At 35.1% G+C, this 25,116-nt stretch overlaps 4 protein-coding genes across 7 annotated transcripts; 2 read left to right on the top strand and 2 right to left on the bottom strand.

Annotated features, from left to right (window-relative positions):
* LOC105211568 (tubulin polymerization-promoting protein homolog) lies at window positions 1-15,476 on the top strand. Of its 4 annotated transcripts, none has more exons than XM_011183078.3 (3): window positions 1-174; window positions 10,209-10,611; window positions 15,036-15,476. In XM_011183078.3, the coding sequence occupies exons 2-3, from the start codon at window positions 10,216-10,218 to the stop codon at window positions 15,216-15,218; spliced, it is 579 nt and encodes a 192-aa protein (XP_011181380.1). In that variant the 5' UTR covers window positions 1-174; window positions 10,209-10,215; the 3' UTR covers window positions 15,219-15,476. The 4 variants fall into 4 exon arrangements, with proteins under 4 accessions (XP_011181380.1, XP_011181381.1, XP_011181379.1 ...); XM_011183079.3 differs by lacking the exon at window positions 1-174 and adding an exon at window positions 9,669-9,807; XM_011183077.3 differs by lacking the exon at window positions 1-174 and adding an exon at window positions 9,814-10,067.
* Window positions 15,477-19,220: 3,744 nt separating this feature from the next.
* LOC105211566 (alcohol dehydrogenase 2) lies at window positions 19,221-20,598 on the top strand. Its single transcript, XM_011183075.3, has 4 exons — window positions 19,221-19,595; window positions 19,649-19,876; window positions 19,932-20,105; window positions 20,181-20,598. Exons 1-4 carry the CDS (start codon window positions 19,503-19,505, stop codon window positions 20,475-20,477), a joined length of 792 nt encoding a protein of 263 aa, XP_011181377.1. The 5' UTR covers window positions 19,221-19,502; the 3' UTR covers window positions 20,478-20,598.
* On the bottom strand, window positions 20,308-22,028 carry LOC105211567 (probable tRNA N6-adenosine threonylcarbamoyltransferase). Its single transcript, XM_011183076.3, has 4 exons — window positions 21,775-22,028; window positions 21,232-21,711; window positions 20,963-21,171; window positions 20,308-20,897 (listed from the first exon to the last, which is right to left on the bottom strand). The coding sequence occupies exons 1-4, from the start codon at window positions 21,887-21,889 to the stop codon at window positions 20,655-20,657; spliced, it is 1,047 nt and encodes a 348-aa protein (XP_011181378.1). The 5' UTR covers window positions 21,890-22,028; the 3' UTR covers window positions 20,308-20,654.
* A 114-nt stretch (window positions 22,029-22,142) lies between these two features.
* LOC105211565 (uncharacterized) lies at window positions 22,143-23,179 on the bottom strand. Its single transcript, XM_011183074.3, has 2 exons — window positions 22,818-23,179; window positions 22,143-22,738 (listed from the first exon to the last, which is right to left on the bottom strand). The coding sequence occupies exons 1-2, from the start codon at window positions 23,085-23,087 to the stop codon at window positions 22,331-22,333; spliced, it is 678 nt and encodes a 225-aa protein (XP_011181376.1). The 5' UTR covers window positions 23,088-23,179; the 3' UTR covers window positions 22,143-22,330.
* Window positions 23,180-25,116: the final 1,937 nt, after the last annotated feature.

Raw genomic sequence — 25,116 nt, 5'->3', positions numbered from 1 at the left:
TTCTTCGCAATTTTGTCCAGTACGCAGAGTACAGCTGAGCAGACCACGACAACGACGAGGCTAAGAGTGACTGATTAAACAAATACGAGCTAAAATAAAAAATATTAAATTAAATAAAAAGTGACAGTATTTATTTTGTTAAATTTTTGTGTAGTATTCCGTCAAAGTAAAAGTGTAAGTTCAAATTTAAGTCTTGATAAATTAATTGTATGTACATAAGTACACAATTGAACGCACGCTGCAAAATATACCGAAAAGTGCAAAGATTGAAGTGTGTATACGCGCATCAGGGACGTGTCATGGAATCTCGGTGTTGCTGATAAACGGCGCCAGCATCAAGAAAGTTGTTTACAAACAAATATTCGCTGGGGGTAGATAAATATGAAAGGCATGGGAGTCGAAAAATAAAGTTTAGAATGGTGCGAAAAATTAGAGAAAAAACTCAACTTCAAGTCATCAGTGTCGATCGCTGTTAGATACTTTTTAAAGGCAAAAATTAAATTTTGAACGAATCAGCGGAGTATATAGAAGAGATATGTATGTAAGCGTGTATATACATCTATTTATACGTATGGAAATGTGTAAAAATCAGGAAAGTGGGTCATGAAGCGCGGCATTTAACTGCGTAAAATATTAACTTGTGGATATATACGTCACATACATATGAGCACTTCCGCTTTATCTTCCTGTTTTTTGAAGAATAAGCGAAAGTGGAGCGTGTGCATCATTCCTTTTATATAGCATCATTTTAGGCGTACAGTGCACGGATTAAGCTTAGTTTGATTTTGTCAGCATGATAACCGTTTATAAGCGAGAATTTTGATCAAACTAATTTTCCCCCAAATAGCCAATATTTTGAAAGAATTTTTATTTTAAAGAAAAAACTATTTTATGGGCACTAGTACCACCCTAGACTCATAAAACCATATTAAAAATAATTTCAAACTTCAAGATCAATCAACTCTTAAAATACAGGACATAAAAAAAGCTAGAAGCAAGAAAGCAAACTTAACTCAAAACTTGAGTTATTTCAAACTAGTGTTTCAAATCGCCTTTCAACTTCACCTCAACTCGCTTGTTTATTTATGATGTACCTAAATACTGACAGCATTTCCAACTTTCAGAAGAAAACTACTGTAGTAGCGAAATGTACTCACCAGCAACTCATTGATGCCAACAGATTAATTACAACGATACTTATGCACTCGCACCATACTCATTTCGCCCTACAGGGTTCTCGGTGGAAATCTGCGTACATGCGCACTTCGGACGCTGCGCGTTTGTTCGGTTCTGTTTCCGTTCGTTGCTTGCACGGTGTGAGTATGATGTCATAGCGATGCTCGTATACCAACTGAAATAACGCCCCACAGTTGTTTGGGAACTGACCACCCTTGTACCACCCACTGCTATACTTGACTGCGTGGCGAGCGTGTTAGGAGTTCGCGTGTTGCGTTTTATTTGAAGCAGCGGCGAAAGTGTTTTCGATACACAGTTTAACTTCTAGCAATGCACCTCTTCCCATTACTTCTTCATTTATTTTGCCGCAAAAACTACTTTATCACGTCCATGACTTCCTGGTTTCATGTTTTCCTAGTTCGTGATGGCAGCCATTTTATAGGTTTTTGAACTTTCGGCGTGTTTAATGACGACGCGGTTTGCTTTTTTCTATGCTTTCCTGTCTGAGTAATATGCTCGAGCTTACAACCGCGTATGTTAGAGCCCCCCAACAACTACTTTAGTGAGTCATACTTAATCCGTATTGATGCATTGTTGCTCTTGTGATATGGTTGCAGCAATTAATCATTTTTTCATACCCATTCGCGCATAAATATGTGGCTGAGTGCAGACAATGTTTGGGTGCCAGCATTTTTGTGGTACATGTTGACCTAGTTTCTGTAATTGAAGTCTAACAATTGAATGAGGGTGAGTGGTTTGTGACTGATTATGGGAAGCTATAGTTTCCAGTCACCACCACTAGGTTAATGTGTTTTGGTAAAAAAAAATATAGACTATAATGGTATAGATTGTGATCTAGTTTTTATGAGTACCTAACTGCTCTGTGAAAAAACAGTGAGATATTCTATTAAAAAGTATAATTCAACCGATTTCCTGAAACTATTTAGCGATGAATATTATTATGTACGTTTTTTTTTTAATTTTCCTTCATTTACTTAAGGTTATTTTAAGAGAAATATAGGTGCATATACCTAGTTCCACTGTTATCAGATATAAATAGTACCGTCTTTGAATTAATACAGTTTAAAGATGCAGAAAAACTCAAACTTTAACGAAAATAGTTTTTTTCCCAAATTTTTTCTTTCTTTTCTTTCTTTGAACTTCCCTAACTCGAACTCATCATTTCCTTCCGTAACGTTTCTCTAACTCGAAGTTTTTTTGTGGATGATGGTGATTCGAGTTAGGGAAGTTCAATTGTGTATAAATATAATGTATGCATTGGTCAGACCCTTTGTGAAGTAATGTTCCAATATCAACAGGTTAGTACTTTTTTATTATAACAAGATACAAATGTGTCATTTTGTATTGTATAAATGAATTTGTAGGTGAAAAAGCTTTTACAATCTAGGAGATCTAGCAGAATTTCATACTTAATTAATTCAAATTCGCATTTGAGGGACTATTCCAGGAAAAAGTTGAATCTCAATACTTGAATATTACTTTTGGGTCAGTGATAAGCAAAAATCTTCCCATGTCAGAACATTTAAAACTATGTACCTTGCAAAAACTTTCAAATCAGAAAGCTATATATATTTCAATCGATAAAAAGTGATTTGCATAATAATGACGGAATAAAGGTTGATCCGTTAATGTAAAGGTAAGCTTCTGCAGACACATTGTCGACAGACCAAACTTATATGTATCTACCACGCCACATAATTGATGAACACATACTTTATTACAAAGTTATGCTAATCCAAAGCTACTAACTTTCAAAAAAATCAGATTATGATATGTTCATATGCACATACATAAATACTTGCGAATATTACTTCAAGCATCCATGTTGTGTTTGTTAAAATTTAATTTATACAAACATTCTCACACAATGGTGTACATTTATACGCATAATTAATAGTTGGCGTGTGTCCATGTCGTACATAATAAATAATATGTATATATACATATGTACATATATTTCCGCATTATATGTCGGAATAAAATTGGAAACTTGTATAATTAATGATTAGTAATTTTAACCAATTTTTCTGTCTCTGTTATGCTCATTAGCTTTTTTTTACACACCCAGGTACTCAATTTTATATTTACTTACATACATACATAATAGATAAATAATATTTTTGGGTTCTTAGCATGCCTTAAACAGTTAATTGAGCCGTGCCAACACGCTTACGTCGTTCTTTTATGGTTTCCCAAACACAAAGAGTTTGCAAATATAGCAAGATTACCAGTTTGGCATATTGCTCTTTGTCTTTCGTAAGATTTATGATAACACATCGCCTAAAAATATAATATGGAATAGTAACACTAGTCAACAACCAAAAAATCGAGAAACATATCTTCGGATCTTTAATTGATCTACTAAAATCTCTAAATTTTTACGTTATGTCGTTCGTTGCCAAATAACGGTGTTTGATTTAGGAAATGTTTCTAGGTCTTGAATATATACTTTGTTTTGGAATAATTCGACATTAACCTACATAACATATGTATGTATGTTCATATGTATATTCGTAGCGCTTGACTGAGTTTAGTCAATTGGAGGTTTTAGAATTCAACCTGTGACCAATAGATCAGTAAATGAAAATATAATATATGTATGTGAAAGGGCATTTTTATAAAACTTTGAAATTTTATCTTGCCATGCAAATAGACAGCCCAGCGCACACCCAAAACAGCAGTAAACATCAAGTCGTACCGCACATACACATTTACAAGCATATTTAAGCAGCTATATGCTGAATAACGAGATGACATAATGTTGGGTTGTCGTTAGTTGTTATTGTCATTGTTCCGTATCATTGCTTGCTCTGAAATGCTTAAGCGGGAAATACTTTTTTCGCGGCTGAAGCGTTGAAAAGTGAAACCCCTCTGCAAATATACTTACGCGTACACTCATATATATGTACATTCGAGTACATTTAAATATGAAACCGTAGGCACATACAAGTGCCTCGGTGCATAATTCCGTTTTGTAATGCAAGAGCTACAACAGCAAAATGGAACATTCATATCAACAATGCTTTGTCGCTGTCAGCCACACTGACGACATGCGGTTTCAGCAAAATGACAAGGCGGGCCGTGAGGGGGTGAGGTTCTCACAGTCGCGCTCACTCTATTTTCATTCTTTGCTGGCTTTTATTGACGATTCACTTTTATGACTTTTGGGTGTTGCTACTTTGTTTACAAATAAAGCGATGCTTTCCACAAGTGAATGTGAGCACGACTGTGTTTTTGTGTTTGCGGAAATTGTTAGATTTATATCAGATAGTAAACTGTGTTTTAAGGTCGCGGCGACCTTGACCTACCCATTAGATATTTCTGTTATGAGCAATAGTTGGTGGGAGTGTAACAGCTGAGAGATGGCGCCTCGCAGAGTGAACATTGATTACCGTTAAAGATGCTTTGTAAGCGTAATATTTCTGCTTTCATTCAAACCACTTTATTATAGTGGTATTGGAATGGAATAGGAAACGGGTTTGAGTTTTTATTGAAAAACCATATTTCACAAAATTTATATCATAATATTGAAACATTTGGACTTCATATGAAAGTAAATTTGACCAAATGATTGTTCAATAATACAATAAATAAAGTGAATTGTCACTAATTCTCCAATTAATCAGTTAGATGCAAAAGTGTCCGCAGAAATAATAAAACGCAATGTCTTTCAAAAATTTAAGTTTTATTTATTTATATTTGGGAGATATCTTAATTTTCAGCAGGTGCAATATTTTTAAATATATTTTTGAAGCACATTGTGATAATTCAATATTAATGTATTAACATTTCTAAAAATATGTTTATTCTACTTCAAAAATATTTAGTATTAAAATTTTTCAATTTAATATAATTGGAGTGTTTCTGCACTTTACACACTCAAATGAACATTGTATCATCATTTAATTATTTGAACCATGAAAATACGATAGAAAACAACTCTAACAAATATTCATCATTCTCAATCGTGGCACTCTGTAATAATAATATATTTCACAGTTTCCCTACAGGGTTGCTTCAAATTAGGCAGCAAATACTGAATACCGAAAATTATGTTTCTTGTGTATGTCGAAACATTACCTTGCCCAACTTTTGCCCAATTCTCATACATACACTCATTCTTGTGATAAATATACGCCACTAAGCTGAAAATGTCTCATGCTCGTATATTGCTTAGATACAGTGGTCGGCATAATTATTTTAACATAGCGATACCTCTGTTCCTTTTTCATTCTTTCTTATTTTGTAGAGAAAATAATTATTGGTTATATTTATTGTAGTTAGTTTGATTATTTAATTTAGATTTATTTTTTTAATTAAAATTAAAATGAATGAAATTCATTGGGTGGCATAAGTATTTTGACAACATATTGTTTAACAATTAAATATAATATTTTGTTTTGTTAATTTAATATAAACATACAATAGCCTTTTTAGAGGCGGTTTTGAACTGAATTCACCAAGGTTTGGATATCATTTTGAGCAATTCCATTCCCCACCTTTGTGACCTTTCGGATCATTTCGTATTTTATTCTGGCGGTTGTCAGCGGTTCTATTTCGCTTTATTAGCGACCACACATTTTCAATAATATTTAAATCAGGACTCTGTGGCGGCCAATCTAGTGTTTCTACCCCAACTTTCCTCAGATATTTGGTAATAATTTTCGCCTTATGGCAAGGAGCATTGTCCTGTTAGGGAATAAACATTTCTCCGATCAATCTGTCACCGGAGGGAAATACAGAATCGTTTATTGTTTTTAAAAGTTGATCTGATTCGTAGAACTGTCAATGGGAACCGGGGAGACCTGGTTTACCATTATAAAAATCGGATCCCCAGAATATTAAACTCCCATCGCTATGGCTTATTTTTTGACACACATGATGCCGACCAGTGTACTTAGAGAAAAGCATGATTTCATTTGAAATTGTGTCCCCGACGTTTGACGTTCAGTCTGTTAATTCACTCATTTGCATATTCAGACGTATATAGGTACATACATATGTATATATGTATATACTTATTAGTTATTTTTAGTAAGAATAGCGTCATTTTTAAAAGATCAAAAGAACTCACATATATATGTACATATTTAGCAACATTAAATTTCATGACCACATGCATCTATACTACTATTATAAAGAGGAAAGATTTGTATGTATGTTTGTATTGAATAAACTCAAAAGCTACTGTGCCGATTTCAAAAATTCTTTCACCATTGGAAAGCTACATTCACCCCGAGTAACATAGGCTATATTTATTGGTAGAATCTCAACTTTCTGGAAATAGTTCCCAGGTGAGGGACTCTGTCTTAATCTGAAACTGAAAATCGTCTTGCAAGTCATTCTCTGCTTGTTGAACAAAATTTCAAAACCTCCCAAGTAAGCGCTTGAGAGTCGAGTACAAAACGTGTGCAGCGGCTTGAAGAACAAAATTTTAGAAACATACAAGCTCGCACTAGGGCGTCGAGCTCTGAGCGTTCCCAACGCCTCCATAATCAGAGAGGAAGACAACGGACACCAAAGACTAGAGGTCGTAATCAAGTATTAGTTCATTGCAAATAAAATATAATTTCATGTTCCAATATTCCTCATTTTACTTTTTTAAAAATGAAGGAATATGTATGGGAAAATGTCTATAAGTGTGTTATAACTTTTGCAATGTACATATGTTTAAACCCGTGCGAAGCCGGAGCGGTCTGCTAGTACTTATATATAATGCTGTATATGATTGACTCAAACCAGTTACGCCCTTTTGTACTATTGAAAAGAGTCCTCTATACCGTATATATCGATCAAAATGTAGCATATCATAATGATAATATTGTTTTTGCAGGAAGTTTTTACATATAGTCATTATAATCTTTAATTAATATTAAAGGCAAAATATTTAATCCGATTCCAGGTGAATTGACATTAACATAAACACTAAATAAAACTCTAGTTAAATACTTGCATATGGATCTTAATATTTTTACATACTTGCATACGGCTCACGTCGGTTCAGAAGTGGTTCAGTGGACCTACATACATACATACATAAGTATGTATGTATATGTATGTGCAAATTGAATATGAAAGGGTCTATATCTGACAAAGGCCGTTGGTGATAACGTTTTGCGAATGTTCACTTAATCAGCTCGAAATTAATTGCTTGCAGTTGTTTCACTGAATGAAGGTTTAAAATTACACAAATGTTCGCATCGTTTTTATGAAAATCCCATTTGTTCATACCGTGCAATTCACTCGGATGGATGTCGGTTGGTCATCGGAGTTAAACTGTATAACCATGTTGCAATGACGCATATTGATGCGAAATTTGGTTTTTAATGAGATTATAACGCTTAAACAACGTTAAACTCTGCACAAAATCAGTCTACAGATTTTTCCGTATTCCCACTAAGTGTCCCATAAAATATACTTTAATACACCAGACCACTGTATGAAGTTTAAACACTCTAATTTCCAGTTATGGTTTAATCGGAAATTTCTTGAGCTTTTGGTTTCTAAATAACAATGATTACAATGAAAGAATACAATAAAATAATCAGTTTAAGAATGAAATGCTTATTCTGCTGGAATTCTGTTACCTCAACTTCTAAATAGATATTTTTTTTTCGTAACTTTACAGAGTTCTCAAAAAGTTATTAGGCAAAATAGTGAGGTGTTTTTGGTAAAATAAAAAAAATATATTTTAGATGTTTAGTTGCAATAAAAGGAGTGAAGACATAGTGTTTGGTAAGACAATGTCTTTACTGTTTGTGCTACTGTTAAATGCTTGTATTTAATTGGCTATTCCGTTATGAAAGGAAAGGCTATATTCGGGTGCAACCGAACATTTTATAATCTCGCAATTTATTGATATGGTTTTATTAAGATAACACAAAATTTGACCCATATATTCGGCATAAAATAAATAGAATAACGAAAATCATAATATATAGTGTATGAGGGCTGAGGTAATTCCTAAACCGATTTCTCACATTTTTACCATCAAGGTACACTATATCTAAGACTCTACGCTCACTTACTTTTTCTACCACCGTATTTTTGAAAAGCCTATAATTAAGTATATGGGAGCTAAGGGATGTTATGACCAGATTTTAATAATTTTTGGCACAGAGACAAACTATTGGAAGAAAAAGATTCCCTCTGATTTACATGAAAATATTTGAGAGATTTACCAATATTTTCTGTGAAAAATTACCCTTAGGCACTGGGTTCTTCACGTTCGATATCAGAGAGCTTGAAAAGTAATAGTCCGATCTTGACAATTTTTCCACAAGTGATGTCACAGCTCAAATACAGTATTTGGGTAAAGTTTTATTCCGCCATCTTCATTGGTTCCTAATATATACATACATTATAATGTGAACGTATCAGATGGAATTCAAAATTGTAATATGTCAATAAATATGTAAAATGTTCCGAGATATGGTTTTTGACCAATAAGTGGGCAAAACCACGCCCATTTTCCTTTTTTTAATCTGGGTTCAGCACTCCTCTGCCATTTCTTTTGTAAAATTTAGAGTTTCCGACGTTTTCAGTGAGTTAAGGCACTTTTAGAAATTTTCAACCTAAGCTTTGCCTAGGAGATGGGAGTAGTTATACCGATTATATAAATTTGTATGGTGTGTAATGGGGTACGTAAGGGAAATGACTGCAGAAAGTTTGGTTGAAGGAGGAACATGTGTAGCAAGTTTCGTCAAAATATCTTAATTTTTACTCCAGTTACAGCTTGAACGGACAGACGAACAGACAGACATCCGAATTTTAACTCGTCTCGTCGTCCTGGTAATTTTGATATTTATAACCCTATATCTAACTCGTTTAGTTTTATGACTAACAAACAACCGTTATGCGAACAAAACTATAATACTCTCTTTAGCAACTTTTGTTGCAAGAGTATAAAAATATTGAACACTTACTTTATTAAGGAGCCAACAGATCTGAGCCGCGTCGTATGTTAATGAATAGCAGAATAACAGAATATCAGAAAAATCATTATTAAATTATAAGTGTGTACGCATACGTTAGATGAATGTAATGTTTGCAATTTATTTTCGCTGACTGCATTTAAAGTGATTGCTCAAAAGCTTTTTCTTACTCTTGTCAAAGTTTATTTATTTTTCATTTCAATTATTCTTATATTTCGTATTCGCTTTTTCTGTATTATAATTTTTTATTACCACAGCGTGTACATACATATGTATGTATGTATGTGCATACGTTTATGATATCATAAATATTTGCGGCATACGAAAATACAAAAATAACATAGGAGAATTATTAAGAAAGCGTCATAATGCAATATGAGCAAAATAAAGCGCGTAGTACCAATGAGATAAGCAAACAAAACCTAATGAAAGCTAACAAACTGAATATGATAATAATTTCGAGTGGTAGAACCCAGCAGAAGTAAACAATAATACGAGTACTTGCAGAGAGAATCCGGGAGGACAGGCATTTCTGCTCACAGTATACCATATATTTTGTTGATTATTAGAATCAGTCGATTGCTCAAGATTGTCGGAATCGGTTGATGAATATCTAATATTTATCGTTTATTTATATATACCCGATTGTGATAGTTGTGTTTGCGGCATTTCATGAGTGCGTGTTGAAGATTTATTAGTTATTTATAAGGGAAAGTCGGCAATCGAAGTCAGGCCAAATAAATATGTGATGTGAAGACATATGCCCATCATTTTGAAGGCGTATAATTGGATATTCAATTGCGTGCATTTTGGGAATGAAATTCTCGCCGAAAATAAAGTGAAATTATAAATTAAATTTCCTGAATATAAATTATTGTAATTACTGTTGTTCGCTCTTGTTTTTTTCGAAATGCTTGCGACAGTTGTTGCGCACAGGTGAAAGAAAGTACATATTAACACTAGATTTACGGTGGCCGTCAATTTGACGAGTTAAATGTTTTAAAATACATATATATTTACAATATATATCAGATATTTAATAGAATTTAAAATATATTTCCTCTACTCTCCTGACAGATCCAATATGTCCGCAGAAGCAACAAATGGCAGCAGCCCTTCACCAGCCCCATCTGCGGAACCCCCAGTCGCTGAGGTCGCACAATTGGCTTTGGATGATGAACCGAAAGTTAGTTTTGCCGACCAATTCAAGGCTTTTTCCAAATTTGGTGATACCAAATCGGATGGCAAATTGATTACTCTGTCGCAGAGTGATAAATGGATGAAACAAGCTAAAGTAATCGACAAGAAGATCACCACTACTGACACGGGTATACATTTTAAGAAATTCAAAGCTATGAAAATCTCACTTGCCGATTATAATAAATTCTTGGATGATTTGGCAAAGACGAAAAAGGTCGAATTAAGTGAAATCAAAGCGAAGATGGCTGGTTGCGGTGCTCCCGGTGTATTACAAGTTTCGGTAAGTTGCAATTGATAACTTATGTTCTAGATATACATACATATGTATAATATAATTGGATTTCATTGTCCGATGGTTGGTAGGACAGAACGATCATTGTAAAATTAATATACATATGTATATAGATGTACATAAATACTTTTATATATATAAAAGAAAGTCGTGTTAGTTACACCATTTATAACTGAAGAACGGCTAAACCAATTTGGCTTAAATTTAGTTTGGAGGGGCTGGGCATAGGACATTATTCCATTTACGTTACGAGAACTTGAATAAACTGTGCAATCAAAAAACGCAACTGACATTCCATATAAAAGAGAAATCTGTTATTAAAGACACCAGAGTAGGCGTTCATTTGATAAAAATGGAAAAACAAAATTAAACTGACAAAAAAAATAATGTTGTCTATGGTTGAATATTTGAAGATTTGAAATTTTGAATTTAATCCTTTACCTGACCGTGCGATAGTTATGTTATAAATCGTTTTATTGAGTCAATTCCTGTATTACGGTTACAATAATTCCAATTGGTTATCTTAACATATCTAACAGAATCTGTGCCACATATAATGCCCATGCGTTAGGGGGAAACCCCGTTTTTTTCGATCCAAAATTTTGCATTACAAAATTCATTGTCAGTGTAAGAAGTGATAATATTTACTTATTGAGAAAGGTTTTAATATCGCAATAATTGAATCTGTTTGTTTTTTAGTGCAGTTCATTTTAGCAAGTTTGTTTTTAATTTTGTTTTATTTTCGGCCTTCGGTCAATGTAACATTTATATAACATGGGATAAGATATAGCATACACGGGAACGGGAATGTGATCACCAGATATAAAATTTAGTAGTTCAAATGAATGTACCCCTGTTGAATACCCAACAAAAAGAAGTTTATGATACACTAATTTATGAAGGAAATTGTGGTTTATATTTCCTGGATGTTCCTGGTAGGACTGAAAAGGCATTCCTCATGTTTTAGCCATTGTTCGTGCGTGAATAGCAGCCATATTGTTAGAAGAATGGCGTCTGGTTCATTCCAGACTATATATATATATATATTTGGCGTAGGAACCGCTTTAAGCGATTATAGCCGAATCCACCAGAGCGCGCCACTCATTCCTCCTTTTTGCTTTTTGGCGCCAACTGGAAACACCAAGTGAAGCCAGGTCACTTTGCACTTGGTCTTTCCACCGGAGTGGAGGTCGTCCTCTTCCGCGGCTTCCTCCAGCGGGTACTGCATCGAATACTTTCAGAGCTGGAGTGTTTTCTTCCATCCGTACAACATGACCTAGCCAGCGTAGCCGCTGTCTTTTTATTCGCTGAACTATGTCAATGTCGTCGTATAAATCGTACAGCTCATCGTTCCATCGTCTGCGGTATTCGCCGTTGCCAATGTTTAGAGGACCATAAATCTTACGCAAAACCTTTCTCTCGAAAACCCCAAGAGTCGTCTCATCGGATGATGTCATCGTCCACGCTTCAGCGCCATACATCAGGACGGGAATAATGAGCGACTTATAGAGTTTGATTTTGGTTCGTCGAGAGAGGACTTTACTTGTCAATTGCCTACTCAGTCCAAAGTAGCACCTGTTGGCAAGAGTGATTCTGCGTTGGATTTCAAGGCTGACATTGTTGGTGTTGTTAATGCTGGTTCTCAGATAAACGAAATTATCTACAACTTCAAAGTTATGACTGTCAACAGTGACGTGGGAGCCAAGACGCGAGTGCGCTGACTGTTTGTTTGATGACAGGAGATATTTCGTCTTGTCCTCATTCACCACCAGACCCATACGCTTCGCTTCTTTATCTAGTCTGGAAAACGCAGAACAAACGGCGCGGTTGTTGCTTCCGATGATATCAATATCATCGGCATACGCCAGGAGCTGTACACTCTTGTAGAAGATTGTACCCTCTCTATTTAGTTCTGCAGCTCGTATTATTTTTTCCAGCAATAGATTGAAGAAGTCGCACGATAGTGAGTCACCCTGTCTGAAGCCTCGTTTGGTATCGAACGGCTCGGAGAGGTCCTTCCCGATCCTGACGGAGCTTTTGGTGTTGCTCAACATCAGCTTACATAGCCGTATTAGTTTTGCAGGGATACCAAATTCAGACATCGCGGCATAAAGGCAGCTCCTTTTCGTGCTATCGAAAGCAGCTTTAAAATCGATGAAAAGATGGTGAGTATCGATTCTTCTCTCTCGGGTCTTTTCCAAGATTTGGCGCATGGTGAATATCTGGTCCATTGTAGATTTTCCAGGTCTAAAGCCACACTGATAAGGTCCAATCAGTTCGTTGACGGTGGGCTTTAGTCTTTCACATAATACGCTCGACAAAACCTAATATGCGATATTGAGGAGACGGTAGTTGGCGCAGATTGTGGGGTCTCCCTTCTTATGGATTGGGCAGAGCACACTAAGATTCCAATCGTCAGGCATGCTTTCTTCCGACCATATTCTACAAAGAAGCTGATGCATGCACCTTATCAGTTCTTCACCGCCGTATTTGAATAGCTCGGCCGGTAATCCATCGGCCCCCGCCGCTTTGTTGTTCTTCAAGCGGGTAATTGCTATTCGAATTTCTTGATGGTCGGGTAATGGAACATCTATTCCATCGTCATCGATTGGGGAATCGGGTTCGCCATCTCCTGGTGTTGTACTTTCACTGCCATTGAGCAGGTCGGAGAAGTGTTCCCTCCATAATCCCAGTGTGCTCTGGACATCCGTTACCAGATTACCTCCTCGGTCCCTACATGATAATGCTCCGGTCTTGAAACCTTCTGTAAATCGCCTCATCTTTTCATAAAATTTTCGAGCATTACCCATGTCGGCTAGCTTTTCAAGCTTTTCATACTCACGCATTGCGGCCTCTTTCTTTTTACGTCTGCAAATGCGCCCCGCTTCCCTCTTCAGTTCTCGATATCTATCCCACCCCGAACGTATTGTGGTCGATCGCAACGTTGCGAGGTAGGCAGTCTGTTTTCTCTCCACTGCGGAACGACAATTCTCGTCGTACCAACTGGTTTTTTGGCGTTGCCGGAGACCAATTGTTTCGGCTGCAGCGGTATGCAATGAGTTTGAGATGCCGTTCCACAGCTCCCTTATATCGAGATGCTGATGAGTGCTCTCAGAGAGCAGGAGTGCAAGTCGAGTAGAAAATCGTTCGGCTGTCGGTTGTGATTGCAGCTTTTCGACGTCGAACCTTCCTTGTGTTTGTTGACGGGCGTTCTTTGCTGCACAGAGGCGAGTCCGTATCTTTGCTGCTACTAGATAATGGTCCGAGTCAATGTTTCATTCCAGACTATAATTATAGTTCAATCTTCAAATTGTTGAAGAATCAACATACAATATTGCAAAACACTCCGTGATGGCCATGATGGAGTTTTAACAGCATCGAAAGTTATCATGTGGGACGCATGCACAATGATGCATTGGAAGCACTTAACCGAACAGTAGAATATCTTCACAATGACTGGAGATGCTTTGGAGGCGCAATAATTTTACTGTCTAGCGATTTTCCCCAAAAACTGTCATAAAAGATCAACTGCTGCCGACGAAATAAACGGTTGCCTCAAATCATCAAATCACAAGTCAAGTACCTTTCGAAGAATCGAACGGATTTCGAATTTCTGTAACTTTGTCTTTTCGAAAAACAATCTCATCAACAATCACAAAAATAATGAATGGTTGAGTGGGCGGCGAAGAATAAAAATGTAGATGACTTAAACTACATAATTCAGAATGAGATCATTGGTACACTTCGTTCATTCAAATCTATTGACTGTGTTATAAATGAAGGTGGAGCCACCAACTATTCAACTGAATTTTCTCCTTGGGTCTGCTTGGCTTGTCAACGTACAATTTACGACTAAAGATTGGCTCCGTAGTAATCAACTTAAACCAACTAAAACTGTGCACCGAAATGCGTTTGATTGTAAAAAAGAAGAAGTTCTCATTTTGAGGATCTCGATAATCCCTACCCATATGATGTTTAAACGACTTCAACTTCCGATTAACAAATGACAAGGCCAATCCTTGAAAGTTGATTATAAAACGAAAAATGTTGTCTATAACAAGGTGTTTGACCGGAGAGTGCAAACCATGCTAAAAAATAAATAATAAATTAAGAATAATTAAATTACTTTATTTTTATATTATTCTAATAAAAAATTGAACTCAATAAAATCAACAATCTCCTCATTTATTGCCTCTAAGGCAGAAGAAACTTCTCCGCTGTGCCAGCTAGTTATATTATATTTATTTATATTACATATGTACGTGACAATTTGTATTAAGAACCACTGGAGTCCGAAATTCGGTTATCCTTTGATTATCTTCTATAATTGTAATGGCATTTTAAGTTTGTGGATGATAATTGTTTTCTTTAAATTTAAATGTGCTAATTAATTTGTTTATTGTATTTTACAGGCTGGCAAAGCCGCTTCGGCCGTAGAACGCCTCACCGACACCAGCAAGTATACCGGATCTCATAAAGAGCGCTTCGACGCCTCGGGCAAGGGCAAAGGCATTTCTGGTCGTAAGGACTTGGTGGATGCATCTGGCTATGTCTCCGGGTACCAGCACAAAGACACATACGATACCGCTCATTAGAGGCAACAAATGGACATTCATTCATATATAATCGTTAAAAAATTATATAATTGAAAAATCACAAAAATGCACAAATGAGCGTAAATGTAGATTTCCAGATTCCACAATCCTTTGCAACGCATTTTTTAATATTCATGCTAAAATACTTTATCTGGTACACCCTCCCCAGCAAAGTGTTGAATTTTTGTGATACTTTAAATTAATATTAAACGAATAAAATGATCTAAAATACTTTATTTACTAAAGATTGGCTCTCAATTTGATGTTTTATTTATTTTATGTCAACACTACACTCAAACACACACAAGCAAACAAATGTATATACCCCACAAACATTTTTTGGAGACGTTTTGCAACACTGGAGCAGAGCACACACATTTCTACATGAATTATTACAGTTACAGTAGATTTAACCGTTATTTGAAATAAAATGTATGAAAACCTCAAAGTCTAACCTTGTCGTTTATTGCGAAAATTACATTTTGAGATGCTCATATTTATTTATACCGTAAAAATGTAGAAGATATGTTCTATATTTCGAAAAGTTTATGAAAGTTTGTATATGTAACAGCAAACAATAACAATACTGAATAAAATATTCTTAATATAAAATTACTGATCTTTAAAATAAAAATCTTTTGTCCTTAATCGCACTAGATTATTAGGTGGTACTAGTTAAAAAAACATTGTTCATATTACTGTTGTTATAATTAAACTGTTATATTTAAAACTGTACAAGAAATATACTGGGTTATATAGGGAGCCGCAAAGTGACACACAAATTAGTAGAAGTCTGATTGTTCCTAAACATTACAACATGAAGTCTACATTCAATGAAGTCTTCGTACAACATGAGTTACAAAATCTATGGAATCTAGTAGACGATTACTTGTATTATTGGTCTCAAAGAGACGCTATTAGAAAAAAAATCTTACTCCCACGAACCCACGAACGATCTTTATAATATATGTACATAGATATAGGATTATATATACCAAAGATATCAGGGTGACGAGTATATTTGAAATCTGTGTCCGTCTGTGCAAGCTGTAAGTTGAGTAAAATTTGAAATACCTTTATGGAACTTGAAACACATATTCATTGGCACCATGAGACGATTGCTTTCGAAGAAGGGCAAAATCGGACCATTGCCACGTCCACAAAATGGCTAAAACCGAAAACATTTTAACAGCTTTAAAAATTTGGTACGGAGGGAACGGCATATTACGATGGAATTTGTTTGTAAAAGTAGACGTGGTCCCTCCCCCTACTCGGTTTTTTGAACATATCTCTTTGTACATATTTCTTTCTTTTTAATATATTTGTAAAAAAATGTACATATAACAAGTAATGAAAGGCTAAGTTCGGGTGCAACCCAACATTTTATACTCTCGCAACTTTTTGCTATATTTTTATTAAGATAACACAAAATTTGACCCATATAGGCATAAAGTCCAATAGAAAAACGAAAATCATCATATATAGTATATAGGCTGAGGTAATTCCTGAACCGAGTTCACTCATTTTCATCACTAACATACATTATATCTAAGATTATATGCTCATTTAATTTGGCTAAGATATTTCACATATTAACCGATTTATAAGCTATTAAGCCCATCGTATTTTTGAAAATCCTATAATTAGGTATATGAGAGCTAGGTAGGGGATGTTCTGACCAGATTTTAACCATTTCTGGTATAGAGACACACTATTAGAAGAAAAATATTTCTACTGAATTAAATTAAGATATCTGAGAGATTTACCGATATTTTCTGTGAAAAATTACCATGGATTAATCATATTCGATATCCGGGGCATTGAAAAGTTTCGACAATTTCTTCACAAGTGATGCCACAGATCATATACAGTATTTGCGTAAAGTTTTATTTCGCTAACTTCATTGGTATTATAAAGTGAAGGAATAAGATGGAATTCATAATTGAGTTATATGGGAAGCTGTCGTGGTTGTGAACCGATTTCATCCATTTTCCACACGTGTCATCACGGTGTCATGAAAATATTATATACCGAATTTCATTGAAATCTGTCGAGTACTGAGATAAGGTTTTTGGCCCTTAAATGGGCGATGCCACGCCCATTTTCAATTTTGCAAAAAAATCTCAGTGCAGCTTGTTTCTAATATTTTTTCTGTAAAATTTAGTGTTTCTTACGTTTTTCATTAGTGAGTTAGCGCACTTTTAATAATTTTCAACCTTACCTTTGTATGAGAGGTGGGCGTGGTTATTATCCGATTTCAACTATTTTCATGGTGTGTGATGGAGCACGTAAGGGAAACGACTTCAGACTATGGTTTAGTTATGAAACTTTATGTGTTTTCTGTTTTCGTCATTGTGTGGGCGTGGCAGTGGTGCGATTTTACCCATATTCGAAAGCAATCCCTCCCACTGTCCCAAGGAACATGTATACCAAGTTTCCTCAAGACATCTTAATTTTTATTCAAGTTATCCGTTGCACGGACGGACGGTTGTACTGACAGACATTCGGATTTTGAATCGTCTCGTCATCCTGTTTTTTTTTTCTTTTTTTTTTTGATATACAGTGGAACTTCTCTAACTCGAATCACTATAATCCACAAAAAAAATTCGAGTTAGAGAGACTTCGAGTTATAGAATTTTTCGTTAAAAAATATAGTTATTTAAACAGCTTTAAAATATAGATTTATACACAGTTTTATTTATTTACTACGCATACAGTTTTATGTAAATACGTTAAAACATGTGTTCTGTAATTTTGTTGGTTGCACTTTGCTATTGTTTGGCTCTTGACGTCTTTATCTCATGCCTTGTGTTACATGATTTATGAAATCCATATGTGTAATATCATATTTTTTGTTCGCCTCCATACGAATTCTGCGATCTGCATCGAAAAGTTCGATTTATGGAAAGAAATTTCTATGAAATTTTACTTCTATTGCCAATTCAAGAGTTCGTGCTATGGAGAACTCCGAGTTAAAGAATATATCTAACTCGTTTAGTTTTATGACTTACAAACAACAGTTAGCTGAACAAATTAGCTATCATGTAGTTTTATGCCGATAATGAGAAAGCTCATATTCTTAATAAAAAAATGTGTTTTTAAATATCTCAGACAAGAAGCAAAATGTTCCAATAAAACTAATTGAGTATTCAGTAGTCCCCGCGTAAGTGCTATAGATGTAACACTTTTGAGGCGCCAAAGCGGGGAAGGCACTTACATGAATTCTGCTTAAGTGCCTCAAACTATTTACCAAAATTTTTCTCCAATACCTCGATCTACTATTTTTATCTTTTAAATGAAAAATCTCATTTATTTCTTAATAATAACAAAAAAAAAAATTACAAAAATGTTAAAAGGCACATAAAAGAGGAAACAAGATTACGGTTTCAACGAATCTGTGATTCAATTAGGCCTAGCAGCATGGCAAGTTCTAAGATCATGGTAAGGGGTAAGATGTGCTTTCTACTTATATACATATATAAATTTTAAGATTCTACTTCTTCTTTAGAGTTCAGCGCATTCCAATTGCACCCCCATGTCGCAGAAGCGATAGTTCTAAGTTCGTTTACGCACGATCTTAGCCCTTCCTTGTGCCCATGGAAACCAATGACATTACAAATGTTTCAGAATGTTTCAGAATGTTTCATTGTAATTAAAAAACTAAACTAAAAAAAGTAAATGAGGTTGCAAAATCACTGCCTCCATCAGTATCATTAGGTGGGGTTGCGTTGATTTTGAAAATGATACTACATATTTATGTATGACTGTACATACATACATATGTATGTATTTATTTGCCAATTAGCCCCTAATAACCTAGTTTTACATAAAACGTTTATTTATATATTGCAGTAATATTTATATGTACATATGTACATACATGGGTATATCTATAACAGTTTACGAAACTTTATTTCGTAATTAGGTATCAATATCAAATATCTTAGGGAGGCATCAATGTGGTAACCACTAAACCGACGCAAATGTCGCGTTCAAGTGATTTGAATTCATGCGGTATATAAATGCTCAGTGCAATAACGAGGGCTTTAGTGCAAGCCAAGATCGCCTGCTATTGCAAGTTCTAAAGAATAAGCTAACAAAGTGGATGCTCTAAATACGCTGTGTAAATTCATAACTGAGCTAACGCCTGATTCAAGCACCAACCGCAATAGAACCAACCGTGAATATTCCAGGCGAACACGTAAAGGCCCAACCGCCAAAAGCGACGCAAATAAACATTACAAATTAGCTGAGTTTCATTCAATTGAGGACCTAAAATATAAAATGGCTTTTCGCGACAAAAATGCTGTGATTACAGGCGGCGCCAGTGGCATTGGCTTGCAAGTGTGCAAGCAGCTGCTGGCCAACGAGGCCTCGGCAAGTGAACAAATGTGGATTTAGGACTTAATAATAATTTGTTTCCCCCTCAGAAAGTCGCAATAATTGACATTCAAGACAACGCAGAAGACATTTCCAAGTTACGCGCAGCGCATCCATCACAAACTATTTTGCTTATCAAAATGGACGTGGCGAATAGACAAGGTGTTGACAAGACTTACGAAGAGCTTAAGAAGGCGTTTGGATCTATTGATATTGTTGTGAACGTTGCTGGAATCTTTAACGACCAGGACGTGCAACGCACCATTTTGGTCAATTTGGTAAATACGAAAACAATCATTTGTAAAATTAGTAATTTTTTTCTGAAATCGGTAGGGCGGTATTATCAATTCTTCACTCGCTGCACTTAATGTGATGAGCAAGGAACATGGAGGCAACGGTGGTATTGTGGCTAATATGTCATCTGTCGTGGGCTTGGATCCGATGTTTTTGTTACCTGTTTATGCTGCCACCAAAGCGGGAATCATTAACTTCACACGCTGTTTGGGAGTAAGTATAATACGATTTTTATGTTATTTTAGATCTTCCTTCATAATTAAGTTGTTTTAATTTGTATTTTTACAGACGGACATTTACTTCAATCGTACTGGCATCAAGTTCATCACAATTTGTCCGGGTGCCACTATTACCGACATGTTCACCAATTTCACGGAGAAGATACTATTCGCCGATATGGGAGACGAGTCATATAGAGTGCTGGACCGTCTCAATAAGCAAAGCGCCACAGATGTGTCTCGTTGTATACTCAGCGCTTTGGAAAAGGAGAAAAATGGCGAAGTGTATATAATTGAAGGAAAGCGACTATTCCCAATGGAAATGAAAAGTTATTGGCGTGGCATCGAGAGAGAGTTGAATGAATAAAGCAACACAATACTTTAAGTGTGTTACCATGCTGGAATTGAGTAATGTTATAGTTATTAGCAGTAGTACTTTATTAAAGTTCAAACAGAAATGATTATTTTTGGGAATTTAAGTTAAACAATGTTGTTAAATTTTGTCGAATCACTTTAAAAATCATATATATAACATATAGCTATGTTAATCATCTCGCCATGTGACCAGCACTTCATCTGTGCGATAACGTTGCGTTACAAATGAATCTTCGAAAGGCATGCGGGTGCCAGAACGGAACATTTCAGCGCCTGCATGTGCAATCATCAGTCCATTGTCAATACAATAACGCTCGTCAATAGCAAATAGCTTGCCACCACGCTCCTCACACATGATACCCATCATTTCTTGCAGACGCTCATTACATCCCACACCACCCACAATCAGCACCTTTCGTAAAATATTTTTCAGGAATTTTTTATGTAAGATTTTTAATCATATACGATTAACAATACCTCATTTGAACCGCAGTGCGCCATTGCACGTTCCGTAATTTCCACCAGCATTGCAAAAATCGTCTCTTGTAATGAATAGCAAAGATCCTCCTTAGTATGCTCTGGCTCTTCAGCATTTATTTCTCCCTTCTTACGTTTATTGCGTCGTTTGCTGGGGTCGGCAAGTTCTTCGATGTGTGAAAGTATACCAGAGAAACTCACATCCATGCCTGTGAAGTAAAATTAGGTGAATTTAGTTGGTCTGCTAACGATGTTTTATTTGCAACTACCCTTAACAACATAAGGAAGTTTGATATAATTTTTCCCATTCTTAGCTAACTGTTCGATATTATAACCTGGACTGGGATCATTTGATAGCTTAATAATGCGCGCAAATCTGTCAAGACAATTGCCAACAGCAATATCTATCGTTTCACCAAAAATGCGATAACGTTTATTAGAGTAGGCAATTACTTGCGTATTGCCGCCACTCACATAGAGCACAATGGGATTCAAAGCGCCAGTTATGAGGCGTCCCATTTCTATGTGACCAATGCAATGATTCACTCCCAGAAGAGGTTTTTCCCACAACAAAGACAGTGTTCGTGCGACTATTGCTCCGATCAACAGGGGAGGCGCCATACCGGGGCCTTTAGTATAGCATATGACATCCAAATCGTTTGGTTTAAGTTGTGACTCTTTCAGCGCTTGTTTTATAAGTTGATGAATGAAATCTCTATGATGTGCAGCAGTTTCCTTCGGTAAAAATCCTGTGGAATTTATATTACAATTAATTAGTGTTCACATAAGAAAATTACACTTTGTCTAATAACCTTCACCCGGCGGTGTCACATAGGTACGCCGCACATTTGCCAAAACTTCTCCATCGCGAATTATGCCAATACCAATTTTATTAGCACTACCCTCAATACCAAGTGCGCAAACCATTTTTTTTAATTTCTATTAAAACTATTAAACTGTAGGAAGAAACTTAGTACGTTCACTTATTTTTTTAATGTATGAATTGTAAAAATTTAAAAAAATGCTTAGCAGTCGTACTAAATTTAAGGTAAACAAACAAAACGTTGGCAACTGTCATTTAGTTGAAACAGCTGTTCGTTAAAATAAATATTTTACCAGAGTTGATATAGTGCCAAATTTTCTATTCATATAAATTATTTTATTAAGCCATTTGTTCATATACATAATTTAAACATTTTCTATTTTATTAGATTATTAAAAATATTAGACCATTTTAAAACTAATGTCTTATAATTTTACAATGAAGATGTGTTGCAGAGTTTCAAACATTTTACTATTTTTCATATAGTATAAACTATGGTGATAACTCAATAACATGAATTGGGTTAAATTAATTTAGGTCAACGTTTATCCTTCTTCTGTATCTTCGTCATCTTCCTGCAGATGGTCCAACTTTAAAGTCCCCGCAGCTCGACTTTGATTATCTACCGATTTTAGGTGTTTTTTCTTCTTTGCATCTCTTTGCTGACCAACAATATATTCCGGCATGACAACTTTTGATCCCTTTAGTCTCGGTTTGTCTACCTCAGCATCTTTAAGCTCTTCTCCTTCCTTATCTTTTATCTGTTTTTTAATTTTACTAAATTTCTTGAATTCAATTTTGTTATTCGATTCGCGAGAGGAGACATCTCTTCCTTCACATTCGTCAAGTTGTTCGTCCATCGCTTTTAAGAATTGGAATGCTGCGGCTGTGTTTGTATGATCCGAAATATCCACATCTGCTAGTGAATACTTTGTCCATTTTTGTGGATTAACCTATTTTTATAAGAACATATTTGCGGTAAGTTGTAATCTAATGTGGGGTACACATGTACATTCATGCCACAATGTTCACCTTATAATCTGGTACCCTTCGAGGTTTCAAACACTTTGATAGCGGCATCTCGGGTTTCTTAAATATACTTTCTTTTCCACGCATACGCGATAAACTCTTATCAGGTGAAACTATGCTCCTGTTCTTCTTTGAGGGTGTACCGCGGCGATACACCAGATCAAGTGTGGGACTTGCAGACATACTCTGGTCCAAAGCTGTTCCTGATAATTCTTTACTAGCATTATCAAGACATGCAAATAAAGCATTTCGTTTTGCTTCGAATTCTTCCATTTCTAAAAATCTTCTTTTGATAAATGTACTTATTATTATACCACTAACTTGCTTGTCCCGAAATGTATTAAACAAAACAAAATAATCAAAACATATGAGGTGTTGCCATATCTTACAGCTGCAAAATAGTACATTTATATTGTTGAGGAATTTTAGAGTATGTATTTGCGTTGCAAAAAGTGTTGCCGTGTCGCTTGTAAATTCGTTTGTATTTTAACCCTTTCGAGTCCGACGTTGTATTTATTTATTTTGATTCTTCTCATTCGTTTGCAAAATATCTGATATGGCAACACTTATGACTTGTCAAGCTGCAACCCTTTTTGTTACTGTTGAAATTAAGAGATTTGTGTAAAATGTTAAATATTTATTTACAGCTATTTTCGTCATAATTTTTATAAAATAAATATGCAGTAACAATGTGTTGAAGTGTAAGTGTAAAATAAGTGCATATTATTAATAAAATATTCGGTATATATTGTGAAAATTCAAGATAAAAGTTGCATTTTTTTCAACTTTAAGTTCGAATATCTCGAAAACTATAAGTCAGCAGCAGCTATATATATATATATTCTTAATCTAGAGAACCTCCTCTTTCCAACGATACCCATTTTATTACCGAAAGCTTGGGATAATATATTAAAGCCGACCCAAATTCTTTACCGTTATTCTTATAGTTTTTTTTTAAACAGTGCATTAACGACGTCGATAATTTGTGAACGAAAGTTTGCAAACGTTTGTTAGAATCGATCCAATTATAATAATAATTTAATTTAATTTAATAGAAAAATGAGTATGCATTTTTGTTAGAAATTTATTGAATAAAATTTGTTGGAAAACAAGTTTGTTTGTAGGTCGTTCGTGCATTAAGTGAGGATTTTTTGAATCTCACAAGCTACCTGTGGGTAACGTTGGAGCATAGTAGTAATAAAAAAAAAGATAAAGATGTAACTTAAAGTGAAATTAACAATATTTTGTAAATTGTTTGGGATGTTTCGAGAGATGCAGACATGGAGATGATCAGTGATGTTAGGGACATTGTTGAAAGCGCAGAGAGCATTGAAATAGGACTTTGGAGCGCACAGGAAAAACATACTTGGAGATTTTTAGACCTGCTATTCTCGCTTCCTATAAGAACCAGATGCGAAGTGTAGATCTTTCGAGCATTCTGATGGAATCGTATAAAGTAAACTTTCGCTCAAAGATGTGGTACATGAAACAATTTTACCGTTTTTAGTCACATTTGCATTAATTCCTGGGTACTTTATTGCAATCATTTGAGTGTACTTCAACCAAAACTAAAGCACACTCACTAAACCTCAATTTGATGTCGAATGTCGAATTCTCTGATTACTTCTAGTGCCACATTCCTCGAGTCAACATGATTGACTATTCCGAACTGGGACTCTATTGACTAAATTTCTGAAATATGGTGTTCTTCTTTGCTGCAAAAACAACAAAACCTGTTTATTTTAATTTTTCAGACATAAATTATAACACTTTAAAGTTTTTAACTCTTCGAATATATAACAACTATACATAAAACCATTTAAGTGAAGCATTTTTTCATGAAATCAAAATTCTCGTTTCATGATTTTTGTATACCATAATGGCCCAACGCTGCTCACAAGCAACCTTCTGTAGCGCCCATAATAAAAGGCGTGGCAACGTGTTTTTTTGTTTGTAATCTCTTTTTGGAATTATTTTATGGTCCCAATGAAGAAAGAAATTTTAAAACTACAGTAAAAAAGTCGTGCACGAAAGGGTTAAGAAGCAATTTATTCATAGTATTTATTTTATATAATAAAGTATATCATGATAAAACAATGAATTTTATGTATTTATTGAAATGTTATAATAAAATCCTCATTTTGAAGTCCAACAGAATACAATGCAAATTGACTGAGGGTTTAGTAAATATAAATAATCCCTGATAATAGATCAGTATCAGTTAAATGCTTCCAAAAAGTTGAATTTTATTTATCCGTTAAGAGATGTTACCGCTTAAAATTTTTTCGCCTACTGCATTGCA

The sequence above is a fragment of the Zeugodacus cucurbitae genome, chromosome 4, assembly GCF_028554725.1.
Source record: "Zeugodacus cucurbitae isolate PBARC_wt_2022May chromosome 4, idZeuCucr1.2, whole genome shotgun sequence".
NCBI classification, from domain to species: Eukaryota; Metazoa; Arthropoda; class Insecta; order Diptera; family Tephritidae; genus Zeugodacus; species Zeugodacus cucurbitae.
Note: the sequence above shows the minus strand (reverse complement) of the source record. Positions and strands in the feature narration are given on the sequence as shown.